Genomic DNA, 20335 nt, shown 5'->3' on the forward strand with positions numbered 1-20335 from the left:
TGTAATGATATCACAATTATTATTTTTATACTATATTGCCTACATGCACTTCAAAACAGTCAATGTTTAAAGTGCTAAGATTGTTCACAAAAGTTTGTGAAAGCATGCACATCAGAGTACTGCTTTACTAATGTAAAATATAATTAGGCCTACACTAGTTTTATTGTTTTTGCATTGTTGCATGATTGATATGCTATTTAATTACATTTCATTTGAATGCCTGAATGTAAGAATTCAGGAAACACAATACCAGCTTTTAACATTTATGTTGTTAGTTTATGTAAATCACATAACACATGAACTGTTTACATACTACTGATAGCCCATTACTGTACACAATAATACTGTGCCCATTCATTAACATATATTAAACATCAGGCGTCTTGTTTACACAATTAAACCATATTTGCACTTCGAATTTCGCTTCCAAACTGTAATAACTACATCTACAAAGTCTAAAGAAGATAACCATGTAGTCTGTTCATAGATAAGATCAATTTTGACAGAACTACAGACTTCGTGAAAGTAGCCTAGTAGTCCTACATAAAAGGCTCCATATTCACTTCATTGCAAAATCGCGGTTGGTCTGTTTACACACTAAAACCATATTTACACTTCGAAATTCGCTTCCAAATTGTAGTAACTACATCTACGAAGTCTAAGGAAGATATCTATAAACATACTACATGGTTAAGATACATTTTGACAGAACTACAGACTTCGTGAAAGTAGCCTAGTAGCCCTACATAAAAGGCTCCATTAACTTCATTGCAAAATCGCGGTTGGTCTGTTTACACACTAAAACCATATTTACACTTCGAAATTCGCTTCCAAATTGTAGTAACTACATCTACGAAGTCTAAGGAAGATAATCATGTAGTCTGTTCATAGATAAGATACATTTTGACAGAACTACAGACTTCGTGAAAGTAGCCTAGTAGCCCTACATAAAAGGCTCCATTAACTTCATTGCAAAATCGCGGTTGGTCTGTTTACACACTAAAACCATATTTACACTTCGAAATTCGCTTCCAAATTGTAGTAACTACATCTACGAAGTCTAAGGAAGATAACCTTGTAGTCTGTTCAACGATAAGATACATTTTGACAGAACTACAGACCTCGTAAAAGTAGTACCTAAAATTAGTGTGATAAATGGCCATCACGTAGCCTAAAGCATATAGCACTAGCATATGACAACAGCAAATAGCTAACGTTTACGTTAGCCTAACTTACTTATCGTTGACGTTGACCCGACACGTTTATAAGTTAGACCTTAGACTGATAAGGACGTCCATCAAAATTCCGTGTGTATCCTGTGTATCTTTCGTGCTGCTATCCTGTTGCCTTTTCCCTGTTGTTCCGGCAACAAGGTTTTTACGCGATATTTGCCACATCCCAGAGAGTTGTTGTTTGGTGGGTCAGGTGACGAGCCGTCGAATCACAGCACAGCACCCAGAATGCATTGCAACACACCGTCTAGAAGGGACTCAGCGTTAGGTCGGCTTTAAATAGCACACAGAACCTATAGTAATATAACGTTGTCTGTAAGCTCCACAGATCGTGGCAAGACAATTGAATTGATTGAGGACTTCTTGCTGGGCAACGATGAGTAACTTGATTAGTAATGCTACGTGGATATGTATGATTTCTGTATGAAAGTATGTTTCTCAATGTAATAATCTATACAACTGTACACATGACTATGTTCAAATGGAGCTAGCTGGGTATAGGACTGGGCTGAATGGATTGGTGAAATACTTTATTTATTTATTTTTTTACATGACCTTTACACTTAGTGCTGGCAAGGCATTGAACTGGGCTGAATGGATTTGGAAAATATATATATATTTTTTTTTTAATGACCTGTATCAACATGGTTTGGCTTTAAAAAAAAGATGAGACAGCGCTTCGCGCTGTCTCATCTTTTTTTACATTACCTTTACACTTAGTGCTGGCAAGGCATTGAACTGGGCTTCATTCAAGGATTCCAACGGTACCTCATTTATGAAAATCGGACATACGGGTCAAAAGTTACATGCACACACCTTCATATACACAGACAGCCCAGCCCAGCCCATTATAGCTCTGCCAGGTGGCTTAGAACTCTTCCAGGTGCAAGCTTAAGCAATTAGAGCTGTGATGTCACAATCGAAATTTGAATTCTGAACATTCCGCCATTCATTTCAATGGGCCCAAAAAACGCAGAAAAACGGGAATACCGCGAAAACGACAAGGGCCAGCGACACGAAATCAACAAGCAAGTTACACCGGTTCGGGCCTGAATTTTTGGAGTTCCAACCGCGTCGATAGCTCAAACGGTCTAGGAGCAGTAGTTCGGCCAAAAAGTGGGTGAACAGGAATAATAAATAAACTAGAATTGCGGTTCCGAGGAACTGCAAGAGTGGGTTTGATCAGGGGCATGGAACTCGGCCTTATCCAAGGATTCCAACGGTACCTCATTTATGAAAATCGGACATACGGGTCAAAAGTTACATGCACACACCTTCATATACACAGACAGCCCAGCCCAGCCCATTATAGCTCTGCCAGGTGGCTTAGAACTCTTCCAGGTGCAAGCTTAAGCAATTAGAGCTGTGATGTCACAATCGAAATTTGAATTCTGAACATTCCGCCATTCATTTCAATGGGCCCAAAAAACGCAGAAAAACGGGAATACCGCGAAAACGACAAGGGCCAGCGACACGAAATCAACAAGCAAGTTACACCGGTTCGGGCCTGAATTTTTGGAGTTCGAACCGCGTCGATAGCTCAAACGGTCTAGGAGCAGTAGTTCGGCCAAAAAGTGGGTGAACAGGAATAATAAATAACAAGAATTGCGGTTCCGAGGAACTGCAAGAGTGGGTTTGATCAGGGGCATGGAACTCGGCCTTATCCAAGGATTCCAACGGTACCTCATTTATGAAAATCGGACATACGGGTCAAAAGTTACATGCACACACCTTCATATACACAGACAGCCCAGCCCAGCCCATTATAGCTCTGCCAGGTGGCTTAGAACTCTTCCAGGTGCAAGCTTAAGCAATTAGAGCTGTGATGTCACAATCGAAATTTGAATTCTGAACATTCCGCCATTCATTTCAATGGGCCCAAAAAACGGCGAAAAACGGGAATACCGCGAAAACAACAAGGGCCAGCGACACGAAATCAACAAGCAAGTTACACCGGTTCGGGCCTGAATTTTTGGAGTTCGAACCGCGTCGATAGCTCAAACGGTCTAGGAGCAGTAGTTCGGCCAAAAAGTGGGCTTATAGGAAGATATAATAATAATAAGAAAACTTAAGAAGAACAATAGTGGGCTTGCTCCACAAGCCCACAGCATGGCAAAGCCATGCTGTGGTCTTGCTGGATCAAACCCACTAATAAAGTAAACTTAAGAAGAACAATTGTGGGCTTGCTGGATCAAACCCACTAATAAGAAAACTTAAGAAGAACAATAGTGGGCTTGCAGGATCAAACCCACTAATTAATGGGAATATATGGGAATTTTTAATATGGCAAGTTAGTCTATACAGTGTTTCCCCTAGCATTTTTTCCAGCAGCAGTGCTGTTGATCGTAGGACACCCCCCCTCCCCCAAAAAAAAGAAATATTTGAAAAAATGACTCCTTAAATGGTGACTTCTGGTGGATTTTGTGAAAGAAATGGACAGATTAAGTTACAAATTGACATAACCATCAACACAAGCATTTACAAAGCATGATTATAGCAGTAGTTGATTATTCAGGATTATTCATGTTTTTCTTTCACCTTTTTCAACATTATTAGTAATTAGCCACTGTACAACTGTAAACTGTAGGCCATTGTACAAACTATTACTATTTAGAATATACAGTGCTGTGCATAAGTTAAGACATTTATTTATATAATAACATTTATTTATTTACGATACATGATACATTAAAAAATAATTGATGTCCTATGTTTTTTTAATTAAGGCATTGAGACAAAAGGCAAAATATGTTTTTTATTCCTCCCTTTAGTCAATTTCACCATGGGTGTCTTAACTTTTGCACAGCACTGTATAAACTATATAGACTTCTCTTTCATGTCATTACACTGTATTGGTGCTGTGCAAGTCGAATTGAGTGCCTGTCACTTTAATGCCGTGACGGGCGTGAGGCTTGCTTGATTCTCACGGTTTTCAGCTAACTTAGTAACGTTGTTGTGCATGGTGCATACGAATATGTGGATAAAAATGAATTGTTTCCCATGTCATTTGGTAAAATAAATGGTCAAAAACTCGAAGAAAATCTATCTTGGATTATAGCAGATAAGTGTCTTGTATCATATCTATAACTTCGGTGACCTCTACAGATGTAAATGGTTGCGTATCCTATTACTCAAATTCAATTAAACCCACCAATAGGCTGTACTGGTAATTTACTTGTTCAGTGACAATAAAGTTGATTTTAGTCTAACCTAATCTAATTACGTAAACATAGCTAGACCTTTGGTTCCTTGGTTAACATAATGTAGGCTACGTTTTTTTGCACAAAATTGCATCTGCTAATAAAAATAACTAAAAAATAAAGTTAATAAAATAAAATACTATATAAAATACTAATAAAATAAATAACTTAAACATAAACACAAACAAGCATGATCTCCTGTGGAATCCCTGACTGCGCCTTCAACGTTACCCTAATATTATTTGTTGACATGAAACCTGAACGAATGGCAGCTGTTCCTGAAGTACACTTGCGTCTATTTTTATTTATTTTTTTTAATTAGGCAACTTTTTTTACAGTGGCGCTTGAATTCCAGGAGCGGCGCTGCGCCGCTGATGAATACATTGTAGGGGAAACACTGCTATAACAGGGAACTGAAATGTCTTGCACTCTAATATTAGTTAAAACAACCTGTTTTAATGCAATTTCAGTCGAATGTCTACCCTGCACATAATGTCAATCACATGCACACAGCAATTGGCATAGGCTGCTAGACATAAAGGAAACCTATGGTGCGTTTATATGCATGGGGAAAAAAATCTTCCAACCAATCGGATTTTGTTGTTGAGTGGTGTGGTGTATCTTGGGCAGTTCAGTGTTGCTAGTTTAGCTTGCTAGTAAACCATAGGCAGAGAATGGGATTCCCGCTAGCATGCTAGCTAGCTTTGTATGCTAAGCTAAGCGAAAATACGAACATACAAATCATATTGCTTATTACGAAACAAAATGTTAATGTTTGTATATGAAACAGTTTGTATGAATTACCCAAAATTCCCAGTTAATTCCCATAATTTCCATATTTTCCTTTAATTCCATGAAAGTTTCCAATTTGGAATATTTCCAAAATTCCCCAGCTTAAGTTCCCATGGTAAGTTTCCGAAAAGTTTCCGGAAATTTACCCGGAATTTTCCGCCCCTTTGCAACCCTAATAGAGACCAACTGAATCTCTACAGATGGTGTTTCGACCCCAAGAGAAAATTAACTTCAAGCAGTCTAGAAACTTCCTCCGTTTCATTGAAGATTTCTATGTGAGGCCTTTCACAATCTGGACTGTCCACTGTTTTTCCAGAAATATACTTACTGGACATTTTTCAGTGTACACTGTTGATCCTCCTTTAGGTCTAAAAGCAGTTTGACTCCAGATTTCCCTGGATCATTTCCTCTGAGATCAAGCTCTCTGAGGTATTTGGGATTTACCCTCAGGGCTGAAGCCAGACCAGCATAGCCCTTCTCTGTGATACTGCAGTCAGACAACCTAGAAGAAAAGATTATTTAATTAATGCACCAAACCAAGCTTAGTTTTCCAAGTATATGTAAAACTTTTGTAGGCAACACGTTTTTAGGTAGTTTTCCTGAATTATTTGTCACTTTTTTGATGTGAATACTTGTAACTTTGTGTGTGTGTGTGTGTGTGTGTGTGTGTGTGTGTGTGTGTGTGTGTGTGTGCGTGCGTGTGTGTGGGGTTCAAGTTATAAATTCATCTCTGTGGGGATCTCCAAAAAAAAAAAAACTATGGATGCGCAAGTAAACATAGTACAATTAAATAGGTTTTAGGTGTACTGGTGTAGCTGGTTGGGCCACCAGCTGGATATGCTGGCGTGACCATCTCAGGAAGCTGGTCATGCTGGTGTGACCAGCCTATCAAGTGGGATTCAGTCTGTTAGGCCATGATTCGCCTAGACATAGTAGCGCGCTATTGCATAGTCCATTTTGATTACGTATAGCGGCTTTGTGCTCAGCAATCTGGCTCTTGCGTCACACTTAAATTCTGGGGAATTGACAGAATACTGCCTCCCCAACGAGGTGGAGACGTTGTCAGAATGCTACTTCAAAGAGAAGCGTTTTGGATCCACACACTCAACACAGTTGAGCCCCATGGTTTAAATGAAGAATTATGCCTTTCTTGTTTTCTCTAACAATGTCATATTTTATTTTGATTTATTTGAACTCTTTTGTATTTCTAATTCACACTGACCAAAGATGTACTTGATGCTAACTTTTTCTACGAGTGCTTGTACTGGTTAATTGCTTTTAATGCCCACCCCTTACTACTAACCAATGCCTTGGGAGAGGGAGGGGAGAATGGACTTTATTATCTTTGCAATGTTACCAGTATGGTTTGACTCTGAGGAAGACACAGTGCATCGAAACGTCAGTCGATTGTGCACCACAATAAAAAAGTTAAAAAGTTCCCTGCTCCGGTCATCCCTGGGTTTAGTCTCTTTGAAGTGGCGGCCCAGCCAGTCTCTCATACTGAGAACATGTCTGTCTTTCACCTTACAGTTTGAGTTTGAGCAGGCTGGGAATAATACTTCAAGATATTAATGCTGAAACATGGCCTCCAAGATAATGCATTTCTTAGAGTCTAAAAAAAGATCAAGGGTGAAGAAAATGATGACTTGAGAAGAATATTATAAATTAACAACAAAAATGTTTTACAGGTCTTAGTTTTGGGATCTTAATATTAGGTATACAAACTTTGAGCCACATCTGAAACAGCAACAGCCATTTTCATGGATTTTTCCTAATTGATTTGACACGGAATGACCCAAATACAACTTCCTGTGCAACTGCTGACTGTACCTTAAAAGAGGCTTCTTTTTTTGTAAATTCTTGTCAAAAGCACCAAATTATATTGACCATGAATCCATTTATGAACGCAATAAAAGGGAGAAATATCAAGGGGCTGAATACAGTTATATGCACTGAAGGCATACACATACAGTACTTCTATTAATTATTCATGTACATTTCAGAGACATTACAGCAGACCCATTTATTTTACAATGCTATGCTCTGTATCAGTGTGCATTCAGTAGGCATGTTCGTGCAATGTTGGATGCAGTGTGTATTGTGTGTGTGTGTGTGAGTGTGTAAATGTCTTACCTAAGTGTCTCCAGTGCACAGTTTGGGTTACCCAGTCCACAACATAATGCTTGGACCCCAATGTCTCCAATATTGTTGTCACTGAGGTCCAGATCTTTCAGCTTTGAAGATGCTTTGGTGAGAACAGATGCCAGACCTGCACAGCTACTCTCAGTGAGCCCACAACTGTTCAGCCTTAACGGAAAAACATTCCACCCGTTACTAGACTCTCTGGAGAAGACTTTAACACTATAAGTACATTAGTGTAGTTGTGCTTCTTAAAAACATTTGATATCAACTTAAATGATATACCTCCCTCCATTTCTGCCAATACATATTGCTATCCTACTCACAGAGCCTTTTGGGATTCCTCCATTACTGGTTGCAGCTTTAGGAGACATTCATCAGATCTGCTGTACTTCTTCAAGTCAAATACATCCAGCTTTTCTTCTGATGTCAGAAGCACAAACACGAGAGCTGACCACTGTGTGGATGAGAGTTTGGCTGCTGAAAGTGTCCCTGCACTCAGGAAGCTCTGGACCTCCGTCACTAAGGAGTGATCATTGACTTCATTCAGACAGTGGAACAGGTTGATAACTCTTTCTGATGATGGAATCTCCCTGATCTTTGTCTTCATGTAACTGGTTATTTCCTCTTTGCCTTCATTGTGTACTCTCTGTAGTAGGCCACGTAGGAGCTTCTGGTTGGATTCCAGAAAGAGGCCAAGAAGGAAACGGAGGAAAAGATCAAAGTGCCCATCTTCATGTTCCAAGGATTTGTCCACAGCACTCTTCTGCAAAGTGGTCATGGAGTTGTGCACTGGACTGCTTTCAACAGTTCTGGGGGGCTGCTGTGGAGACATGAGATCTTTCCCTTCCATTATAAACATCAGGATCACATACAAAGCTGCAAGGTACTCCTGGATGCTCAGGTGCACAAAACAGTACAACTTTCCCTGATGAAGGCCTGACTCTTCATGAAAGATCTGGGTGCAAATTCCACAGTGTACTGCTGCTTCTCTGACATCAATACCACTGGCTCTCAGGTCATCTTCATAAAAGATCAGGTTGCCTTTCTCCAGCTGTTCGTAGGCTAACTTTCCAAGAGCGATCAGACTAGCCCGGTTCCACTGTGGATCTGTGTCATAAACTCCTTCAAACTTCACACTCCTCTGCTTGGTTTGAAATACAAGGAAATATGTGTACATCTCTGTCAGAGTCTTTGGAACTTGCTCAACTCCATGCATCTTAAGAAGAACCTCAAGAACATTAACAGCGATCCAGCAAAACACTGGTATGTGGCACATAATGTGGAGACTTCTTGATGATCTAATATGAGAAATGACTTTGTTGGCAAGTTCCTGATCACATATTCTCCTTCTGAAGTACTCTTCCTTCTGAGGGTTGCTGAACCCTTGTACTTCTGTGACTCGGTCAATATTCTGAGGCGGAATTTGATTGGCTGCTGCTGGTCGAGATGTGATCCAAAGGAGAGCATAGGGAAGTAGATTACCCTTGATGAGATTTGTCAGGAGAACATCCAATGACGTGGTCTGTGTCACTTCAGTCATTATTTCATTTTTCCAGAAGTCTAGTCGGAGTCGACATTCATCTAGACCATCAAAGATGAACAACACTTTGTACTTTCCCTGGCTCGGAAACGTTAACTGCTTTATTTCTGAGAAAAAGTGGTGGAGAAGATCCATCAATGAAAGATGTTTTTCTTTCAGAGTGTTGAGCTCCCGAAAAGGCAGCGGAAAAATGAAGTGGACATCTTGGTTTTCTTTTCCCTCAGTCCAGTCCAGGATGTACTTTTGAACTGAGACAGTTTTGCCAATGCCAGCTACTCCCTTTGTGATGACACGCCGGATTGGTTTGTCTTGGCCAGGTAAGGGCTTAAAGATGTCTCTGCATTTGATTGGTGTCTCCTGTCCAGCTGGTCTCTTGGATATGGATTCAATCTGCCTGACTTCATGCTCCTCAATTACTTTTCCACTACCTCCCTCTGTGATATAGACCTCTGTGTAGATCTTTTCTAGGAGAGCAGAGCTCCCTTGCTTGGATATTCCTTCAAACACACTCTGGTACTTGTTCTTGAGATTCCTCTTCAGCTCAGTTTGACAAACTACATCCTGTTTATCTAATTCACAAAAAAATAAAACATACAAAATAACCATGTTTAGCAAGCCACTGACACCACAGACATACAGTTCACAACAAATTAAATACTAGGCACTGACACCAGTAGGGATCGACCGATATGGATTTTTTAGTGCCGATACCGATACCAATTTTTTTTCCATCAGCCTAAGCCGATGACCGATACAGGCTGCCAAATTTCTTGAGCCGATATTTGGAGCCGATACTGCTTTTATTTTGCTTCCTCAATTTACATCATACAAATGACACATAATTACACAAATGATGATAACAAATGTTATAAGTCTCAATTTAAAAAAGGAACATTGAACTTATGGATGGGTGCACTGAATATGGTTAACTGTGCAAAATGCTTTCATCAACATCTTACAACACAGCCTTGATGATGCATTGCTTGCTGACATATTATAAGACATAATTCAGGTCATCACAAAATGTCCTTTGTCAATACATTTAAATAATTTAAGAAAACAATAAGCCTGAAAATTAGCTATTGAAATAAAGTGCTTGATTTGTAATTTAAGACTGCATTTTTTCAATTTTTCTATGTCTATATTTTTCTAAAAAAAGCTGCCAGATTTGTCAACCACAGAACATAAATCAGCAGAGGAAAATAACGTGGTGTCAAATGTTTCTGTTCTAAACGGCATCAACGTCAAAAGGTATAAAAACATATCTCTCAGTTTTAAAATCTCTCCTTCAGGTAGCGCAGCACTCTCATATCGCTGTGATGCGTGTGTCCCACTGAGTGAGACAGACCAGACGCACACACAAACTTCTGTTTGGTAGCTGACGAACCACCATTGAACTGGATTGATAATGATAACGTTAGCAAACGGCTCTAAACAAGTAAGGCATACACGGTATGTCTTGTACATGATAAACATTAACACAAATTAATATTCAACTACATATAACACCTCTCTCATTATTAAAGCTCTGATATCACTGCGATGGCAACTCCGCCCGCTCGAAGGGAGAGGGGGAGGGAGACGCACACACCACACGCGTTCAAAACTCAGCCAGGTGGTCGCTGAATAAAACTCCCACAAATATCTCGGAACAACGTCGGCATTACTTAATCATATGATTGACCAGTGTTCGTAACAGCTACCGCTACCCCATGCATACGGATAGCCTACAACTTAGCTATTTGCAGCTCCCTAAATACAATGGCAAGCAGTTTTATAGAAGAGGGGCATTCAGGGAGGGAGACACACACACACACACACACACACACACACACACACACACACACACACACACACACACCACACGCGTCCAACACTCAGCCAGGTGGTCGCTGAATAAAACTCCCACAAATACCACGGAACAACGTTGGCATTACTTAATCATATGATCAGTGTTTGTAACAGCTAGCTACCACATGCATATGGATAGCCTAGCCTACAACTTAGCTATTTGCAGCTACCTAAATACAATGGCAAGCAGTTTTATAAACGAGGCATTAAGCATTAAATAAAGTAGGGTACCTATATAATCTGCATTTTTCCATTTGGACCCACAAACTTGCTTCCACCTTCAAAGTGTATGGCAATATTTCAGCTAAGTCAAACAGTTAAAAGATGCTTTGAAAGTTTAAAGTTTACTGTTGTCTTGAAGAGCAGGCTTTCAGCTCTCTGCTCCTGGGGGAGTGGCAGTCTGCACGTGAATTGCAGCGTCTCCAGCAACACAGAGCTGCCTGTGGACGCCTGTATGTAAATAATGCGGGGGAAAAAACTATCGGCGAAAGGCAGCCGCTTATCGGCCGATGCCGAAACACATAAAAAAACGCAAATATCGGCCCGATATATCGGCCGGCCGATATATCGGTCGATCCCTAGACACCAGTGACATTTCTGTGTCTATAATGTAGCATATAGATGAAAACCAAAGCAAATACAAATAAAGGAACATTTCTTACTTTTTTGCAGTTTGTCAATAATACTTTTCTGCTCCATGTTCCTCAGGAAGTGCAGTGCCATCTTGAGAGCCCCTTCTCTGGCATCATTTTCATCCTCCTCTTTACCTTCAAAGTTTTCTTGGTAATCTGGACTTACAATATTCTTGAATCTCCTCACCTCATTCTTCACAAAGGTGATGATCTTCTCTTCAAGCATCTAGTGTACAAATATCTGGTTACACTAGGCAGGGTTTGAATAAGGCCATATTGTAGCTGTTCTGTACGGTACAATGTAAACAATGATGGCAGCCTTTTTAGGCTACTGCATACTAACCCAGTTTCTTCTTCAACTCTTTTCACATAAATTTCTCGAGATAACCAAAAAACGGTTTACTGACTGTACTTGGCGAATTTGAGAAAACCAAGATCTATGTGAAAAATTGCCAGATGTTACCATAAAAGGTATGCACCTATGGTCTGTCAAAACACGCTTAGATGTTATTCTACAAGCCCATTTACAGGCCTATAATTAAGGTGGGGAATGAAACGGTCCGTTTTGACAGGTTTAGCGCCCCCTCATGGTTTTCTGAGCATCCACATGAATATTGCCTTGCAGCCAATGATTACTAATCATAGGTTAGGTGTGAATATAAGACTCTGCAAGCTCTTATACAATCACTATACTGTATGTGCTATGTAACCTCCCATACAAAAAGCCATTTCACACGGAAAACATGGAAAAGCTTAAAAGTGGCGCTTCAGACACAATTATGCTTTTAAATGATGGTTTGACGCTGGTACATTCACAAAAACATCCTAGAATGCATTTTGGCGAGAGTTACGCTTTAAGTTGCACTACGACCATATTATGTTGTTATATTTTCTAGTAGCCTGGCGAGCCAGACCCACATTAAAATGTAGGGTCTGGGCACTCACCGTTCGCAGTGCTCAGTCCGAGGGACGGGATAATCGGTTGTCTTTCAAATTCCCTCTGCACACAATAGGACACAATAGGATATTTGTTTTCAAGTAGCAGGGAATTCAAGCCAAACCGGTGCAACTCTGCCATCAATCATTATGTTAAGCCCACCAAACGACTCTATACACGATTTCAATGTCCTGATTAAGTTTTGATTTCTGGAGCTCACAAGCCAATGGAGAGTTGCTAGACTAGCTTTGGCAGCAAATGTAATTTGTCTAGATTTCTAGGCTAATGTTCTAGTGCAGCGGTCCCCAACCACCGGGCCGCGGCCCGGGACATTCCTAACCGGGCCGTAGCCTACGACATGAGTTTAAAAAAAAATGCATTCAAACTAAACTAAATTTAATTCGCAATAATGTCACGTTTTTACATGGCATAGGCCTATATGCAGTTGTTTGATTGCACGCATGTTTGCATTTTGCAAGGTCTATTTTCTTACGTCTGTCTGTCCCGCCTTAAACACTTTTACATACAGTATTGCCTTCAGCGCTGCGCAGCCTCAGGTCAGCTCACTTCACTTGATCAGTTCTTGGCGAACGGTATTGTCACACGAAGTTAGCTAAAGTGCTAGAATTAGCAACAAAAAAACAAGCATCTTTAGCAGGTCACTGGCCAGAGTGTTTGAGTTGCGAGAGCCGCTGCAGAGATTTCTTACAGAAAAAAAGTCACCGTTAGCTGCACATTTTAGTTATGAGGACTGGGTGTCAAAACTCGCTTACCTGTGTGACATATTCGGGTTGCTTAATGACCTCAACCTGTCACTCCAGGGGAGAATGACGACTGTCTTTAAACTGGCAGATAAAGTCGCTGCATTTAAAGCCAAGCTTGATTTGTGGGGACGACGAGTGGACCGGGGTGTATTTGATGTTCCAAACAGTAGTGGGGGTTTTGGGAGAGACTGAGGCAGGGCCCTTTCTCTCGCAGCTGGTGCGCGATCACCTTGTTGCGCTTTCAAATGAGTTTGAGCGTTACTTCCCATCCTCCAAAGTTCCACGGCAAACCAATGAGTGGGTCCGCAACCCATTTGTCAATATCCCGAATAGTCCTAACTTGTCAGCGCAGGAGGAAGAGCAGTTGATCGAAATTGCAAATGACGGTGGTCTTAAGAGTGTGTATAAGGAAACCTCTCTGGCGGGTTTATGGATCAAAACCAAAGCAGAATATCCCGAGATAGCCGTAAAAGCGCTGAAAACGTTTCCCACCACGTATCTATGCGAGGCCGGGTTTTCGGCAATGACTGAGACCAAATTGCGCAATCGACTGGACATTTCAAACACACTGAGGGTGTCACTGTCTTCCATCACCCCCAGATGGAAGCTTCTTGTTGCAGGGCTCCCACTGATTATATTCGTAATGCACGTTTTTGTTCCCATATTTTGTTATGCATGTTCACACTTACAGATGTAGCTTCAAGTTGTTCAATATTCATAGTTCATATTGTTCAATTTTCACTTCTTCAAGTTCACGTTTTTCACAAGAGATCGTTACCTTCACTGTTCATACATAACTGGAGCTAGTTCTTTTCAAGTAATGCATGCACAACACATATAGAACATGGAACCCCAAACCCCCCCCCCCCCCACCGGTCCGTGAAAAAAAAAATAGGAATCAAACCGGTCCGTGGTACATAAAAGGTTGGGGACCCCTGTTCTAGTGTACTATGTTTTGTATGTCTTATTCAAGTTCAAGTACATGGGATCTTAGAAAATCCATTTTTTTACTGTGGTATCGAATTTGGCATCAAGAATCATGTAATATGACTGGTATTGGTACCGACTACTGAATGTTTGGCATCATGACACCGCTATTATGAAGATGGACTTCCTGTAGCTGATCTGAGTGAAGTGGTGGCACAGATCTACCATACCATATTTGGTATTGTGACACCGCTATTATGAAGATGGACTTCCTGTAGCTGAGCTGAGTGAAGTGGTGGCACAGATTTACCATACCATATTTGGTATTGTGACACCGCTATTATGAAGATGGACTTCCTGTAGCTGAGCTGCGTGAAGTGGTGGCACAGATTTACCATACCATATTTGGTATTGTGACACCGCTATTATGAAGATGGACTTCCTGTAGCTGAGCTGCGTGAAGTGGTGGCACAGATTTACCATACCATATTTGGTATTGTGACACCGCTATTGTGAAGATGGACTTCCTGTAGCTGAGCTGCGTGAAGTGGTGGCACAGATTTCACCTTATTTGGTGGTGGGCTGGGGTATGTACATTCCTGGAATATTTCATTACAGTGGGGCTTTGTTGATATTTGCCAGTGTGTGTGTGTGTGTGTGTGTTCATGCATGTGTGTGTGCAGGTGGGCGACGGATCAAAAAAAAATCAATGGTTCTGTGTCATGCTAGTGGGGCTACATGCCCATCAAGGTCTTTCAGTGTCCCGGCAATCATTGACACAAAAAGAAATCTGACAGAAAATAAAAACTCTGACTAAACCTTTATGACCGCTAGCGGCAGTCATAATAACCCGTGTCAATAATAATGAAAATATTATTATCTATCAGTATTATTATTGTGTGCAAACAGTGCCACAGTGCAAAGTACTATACGGTTGCATCCAAACCTGAAATATGTGATTGAGGTCCTCCTGGGTGAACTGGTCACTGACGGCATCAGGTTTGCTTCCTTCATTTTGGCCCCTGAGTATTTAGCATTAAAGGAGTAGTGTTTGAGTATTTAGCATTAAAGGAATAGTGTTTGAGTATTTAGCATTAACCCATTTACTCCTGAAATGCCTGCTAAAAACGCCTATAGAATCCTATGGCATTCTAGACTAAATAACCTTATTTCCTAAGGGTTTTCTGAAAGCATACTAAAAATTGTCAACGTCTACCAAAATGTAATATCTAAGCCTCTGTAGCACCTAGAAACATGAAATAAAAAGCATGCTGCGCTACGCAGCATCCAGCAGGAGGGTCAATGTTGCGCTACGTAGTATCCAGCAGGAGGGTCAATGTTGCGTCATGCAGCATCCAGCACAAATGGGTTAAAGGAATAGTGTTTGTAAGCCATCTAACAGTCTTTCATGCTTCACCAGGAGATTATTCTGAAATTTATTCTGAAACGTTTTTGGGGTCCATAAACGGAATCAAAGAATGCACCTGCACACACACAACACTACTACATCCAATCAAACTGGTGCTGTTAGTTGGCATCCATAGAGCACTGAAAGAAGGGGTCTATTTATTAGCTCCGTTCAAATATAGTCCTTATCTATTATCATCAACCCTATCTTTATGGGCAAAATAACACACACTGATTTCAATGCATCCACATCATATTAAGTGGTAGAAATAAATTCAATCATATTGAGTTTTGTTTTAAGCAAATTTGTCAGAATAACTTTTGATGTGCTCGCCTTAAAGGGGACATTACTGTACTTCTGGTGATATATATATATGAATGCTTACAAAAATAGACAGATGATTTCTTTAGACAAAGTCTCACAAGCCACATTAGACTCAAACGATGCATCTGAAAAGCCTTCTGAATTTGTCAGCAAAACAGTAAATGAGCTCATTTGTCATGCGGTCAGTTAGCATAAACCGTGTCGTGTTTGTTAAAGGCCATGCCCTTGTCACACATACACACACACACATAATGAAATAATTCATACTTCATAATAGGAGGTCATTAATGAGAGGGCCAACATTGTCAACACAGTTAGCAACACTGTCAGTTTGAGCAATACAACATTTCAACAATCCAGTCAGAGTGCTCAGTCTGTTTAAGGACTTGCCTTGTTCCATCTGTGGCATCATTTTTGAAGTTTATGAGGCGATCCACTGACTTGTCACTTTTCATGGACACACAAGTGGGCACAGGTGATGGAGGCCTCTCATGATGGAATGAGCTGTGGCATAAAAAAACATCCATTCTTCAGTTGACATATCATACATATTTCATATTATAAATATCCTCAAAATGTATAACTGTGCATTGTGATAATAACTGACATGTCTGTTGTGATATAATTAAGCAATTAGCCCCCAGAGGCCGTAGGTTCCACAAATTTTAGAACAGTGTTGTTACGCTTTCGATTCCCATATCTGCGCTTGTGTTCATTCTTTATGTGTTCACATAATTAAGTCAGCTAATTGAACACATTGACTCTTGTAAAACTGAACTAGACTTCATTAGCCCAGCTACACTTTTAGCTGGATGGTTTATTTCAGGTACCTAACAGCTGGCTACCTTGGCCTTGTTGATGGAGCAACAGTTACACATGGCAGGTTCCATTTGTTATTGGGCTTCATGATCGCTATACGCTGCATAGGCCTCCACACGTTACAGCCTGCTAGTCTAGTTGCCATAGGGACAATAGTAAACACAGAGTGTTGAAAAGTGTAATTGCAGAAATGTCATCTATAGGCCTATAGACCTGTAGCTACCTAGCCAAACACATATTCTCTTGTATCACAAGATTAATGTTTATTTGTGCATTGCCCCTGTTTTGAATAATGTAACTGTTAAGAATCTGTATCTATTTTGGTTATCTGAACTGCCAATAGCTATGTGACCTAGACAAATGAGTACAGCGGCTAGCATCCTACAATGTACTTAGTTGCTCTGTTTACTAGTTAGCTGGCTATCATTATAACCATTTTTCGTACAATATTAACAGGAACCCAGAAAAGCGCTCTAGAAAGTAGTTTCTGCATTATTAAATGTAGTGGATACTAGGTGTAAGGAAACTGCAGCTGCCATGCTGCAAGTATCAGTTGCACTGACTACTGCAAGGGGGCGAGGTCCGCTGCTGCAACCCATTCACAATACATACAAATAAAGACCAAGAAGATGATGAGACTGAAGGGAATAAGGAAACACAATGATAAAGATGGTGAAGGCTATCGAGTGTGTGTGTGCGGATGCATACTGTATTGTACAGCGTGTGCGTGTGTTCTTGTAGTTATTGTGCGTTTGTGTCGTGTGCACAGGGGCGTAGCACCAAATTCTGGGCCCTATGCACAAGTGGTGGCCATGGGCCCCCCCCCCCCCCCCCCCCAACCAACCAACCAACCAACGGCTGTAAGCATGAAGCATGAGGTTCACAACTAACTAGGCCTACTATCTAATCACACATTGAATTAATCTAACAACTCATGTACTGTATAACAGAAAATAATCTTATTACCCAAGACTTCACTGAATTTCTTATGTTTAAAGCAGTGGTCCTCAAACTACGGCCCGCCACCTCATTTTAGGTGGCCCCCCAAAACATGTCCGTGGTATATAGGATCCGGCCCGCACGGGAGTACCACATCGTCAAACTAAAACCTCCGTAATTTTCCCATTCATTCTCTATGGCGGGTCTTAACAGTACACATGTAATACTCTTTTTGTCCACTGGTGGTTATTTTGGCGCTGTTTCGCGTTTGCCATCGAAAACGGAATGAAATGTAGGCCTACACCTGCAAACAATGTAAGAGGCCTCTGCTGACTGCATCAGTGCTCAAAGTATTCTAAAAGTTTATCAATTAATTGTTAATAACTAACTAACTTCTATTCAAGTCATAATTCTGGAACTTTCTGGTATAATTATTTATATTTTTTATTCACTCATTCAAATATTCATACAGAGTTCACAAAGTTCTCATCAGGTGAGTGAAAGTTAGAATGGTGGTCATTTCAGATGTTTCTGCCACCACTTCATAAAACTCATAGTTTGAGAACTTTAAATTTGTAGGATATTTCTTGTTCACAACTTGAGCTGTGTATGCAAAGTTTAGAGTTCAAAATATACTTTTGGGACTCCCTGCTTATAGTTTTGAGAATGCTATTATTAGTATTATTTCATTTGAGCTACATTTTACACTGATATGGCAAGATGGCAATATAAACACAGATAACAATGGTATTAAATTGCAATAGCCTATAGATTAAATGTAATAGAATATTCAACTAAGGTAGACTTTCTTTGTTCACAGCGCTAAGCTATTTATGGTTACTGATATACTCCGAGTCTCTGGCCCTCTCTTAGAGCCAGGCATAGTGAGCTGGCCCTCGGAAGAAAAAGTTTGGGGACCACTGGTTTAAAGAATGTTTAAAAGCTAGAACATGAAATGATATATATAGCTAACTGAGTGTGATGCGTTTCACAAGTTAGCTTTGCTACTAATTTGACAGCCTTTCCTCATGAACCTAGCCTATATAACATTGAGCCTACTAAGTTAAGCTATTAGCTCATAATAATTTTCGAATTAGTAGGCTATTGAAATGTTGTGGTAGGCTATAAATCAGGCATGATGTTATTTCTAATTTTGTGTTAATGCTGTTTTAGCACTGATAATCGCGGATCCGCGGTGGTATTGAAGTGTTTTGTAACGTTAACCTTCAGGAGTTCATTTCATTTGTAGACTATTGCTTTCACATTGGGCTCACCTTTCTTGGGAAAGAAGGCTGTTAACACTTGTTTTCCCTCATTTCTTTTTTTCCTCCCTTTCTTGCCTCTCTTTTCTTTTCTGGGAACCGGATTTAGCTTTCTTAGACTTTGACATCTTCACACCGTGACCGTCGGCATTGCCGCTTCGGCAGAATGAACGTTACTTAAAAAATGCGCCTAGCAGGGGAAGGCGGACTGAACCATTTCGTGCAAGGGAGAGGGTGCCTGCCCTCAAACAATGTTGGCTTGGACACAATTTAATACATCAATCAACTGATGCATTTACCCGAAATATTTGCATCTATATTAGTTAATAACATTTATTAAGATCTTTAAATTAAGGAAATTATTTATTATTAAGGAAAATAAAATTCAACTCCTTAGGGGCCCTCCCCCCACTTGGGGCCCGGGTAATTTATTCCCACTTGTCCCCCCACTACGACGCCCTTGCGTGTGCATGCTGTATAAAGTTCTTTCTTTTGCTTTATATAGCACTTTGTATCCACCTGTAGTTTGTAGTTTAACTCCACTATAGGAATCTCTCGACCGAATCTCTCGCTCCCAAAATGGAGCTGGTAGCGAGATTGACAAAGATACTGTTAAGTAAAACATGAAGTGATTATAACAATTACCCATGTCAGATGTAACTAGGCTAGGCTACTAATATATCTACTGAAACTATCCCTATTGTAAAGTTAAAGTCGTATAAAAATGTAGTCCAAACCTTTTTTTTCTCTGCGCCATTCGAGGTCACACGCTTGCCTCCTGTTATGTAAATGTTGCGTGTGTCAGGAATTAGTTAGCAGTCTGACATTGCTCCATCAGATACTCATTGCGCTCAGTCAGATGAGAAGAAATGAGCAAACGCTTCACTGTTAAATACTCATCGTCGTAGTCTGTATTTTAAAATGTAATTTACAGTAGGCTACTATTTTACTTTGCCTTCTAAGAGTCACGCGCCGCCTTCTGTTTACTTTCGCTTTCCCCTTTGTGTTGCTTTCCCTTCCGCACACCTGTGTGTTATTTAATGGCCACCAGATGGCGCCACTTCACTGCTTGCTCACATCAGCCGAAGTTCAATGCCATGGCGCCATCTGGTGGCCATTAAATATTTAATGTTAGATTAGGTTAAGAAGACGTGACCTCGAAAATGTTGTAGTAGTTCCTTACTAAATTATTCTTCTAATCAATCTCATCGGATGTGTTTCTCGTGTTGAATTGCATAAAACATTATGCTAGCATATTCACAGATTAGTCCTGTATTAATTGTATCCATAAGTACATTTTCATGCATACACACACACAAAGGTGTATTTTCATTTTGTCAATGTTGTTGTGTTTTTAGGGTGAGTATAGTGTTGCAGGTAGCAGGTGCTGTCATGTTTGGATTCACTGATCCCACAGCTGCCCTCTTCCATAGACATAATATACATAGACGCCGCATTGGCTGCTGGAAACAAGAAATGCGGCCGCCATCTTGGACCTGTCATACTCCTCATTGCGTTGCAGCAGAAAACACAAGATGACAGCACTGTGCAGCATGTTCCTGCTCA

General features: G+C 40.4%; 1 protein-coding gene across 1 annotated transcript in view; it reads right to left on the bottom strand.

Moving 5' to 3' along the window:
- The window catches only part of LOC143105748 (NLR family CARD domain-containing protein 3-like), a 34067-nt gene extending 14311 nt beyond the window's left edge, over positions 1 to 19756 (bottom strand). The window contains exons 1-6 of the mRNA XM_076269841.1: positions 19507 to 19756; positions 16140 to 16253; positions 14964 to 15039; positions 11420 to 11615; positions 7690 to 9475; positions 5553 to 5726 (exon numbers count right to left, since the gene is read on the bottom strand). Coding sequence (XP_076125956.1) covers positions 5553 to 5726; positions 7690 to 9475; positions 11420 to 11615; positions 14964 to 15039; positions 16140 to 16253; positions 19507 to 19526 — 2366 coding nt within the window. The 5' untranslated portion in view covers positions 19527 to 19756. The remainder of the gene's footprint in view (positions 1 to 5552; positions 5727 to 7689; positions 9476 to 11419; positions 11616 to 14963; positions 15040 to 16139; positions 16254 to 19506) is intronic.
- Positions 19757 to 20335: the final 579 nt, after the last annotated feature.

This window comes from Alosa pseudoharengus, unplaced genomic scaffold (assembly GCF_046254945.1).
Source record: "Alosa pseudoharengus isolate Yale_2024_CS ecotype anadromous, Long Island Sound unplaced genomic scaffold, YU_APseudo_1.1 YU_APseudo_1.1_scf_6, whole genome shotgun sequence".
Taxonomy (NCBI): domain Eukaryota; kingdom Metazoa; phylum Chordata; class Actinopteri; order Clupeiformes; family Clupeidae; genus Alosa; species Alosa pseudoharengus.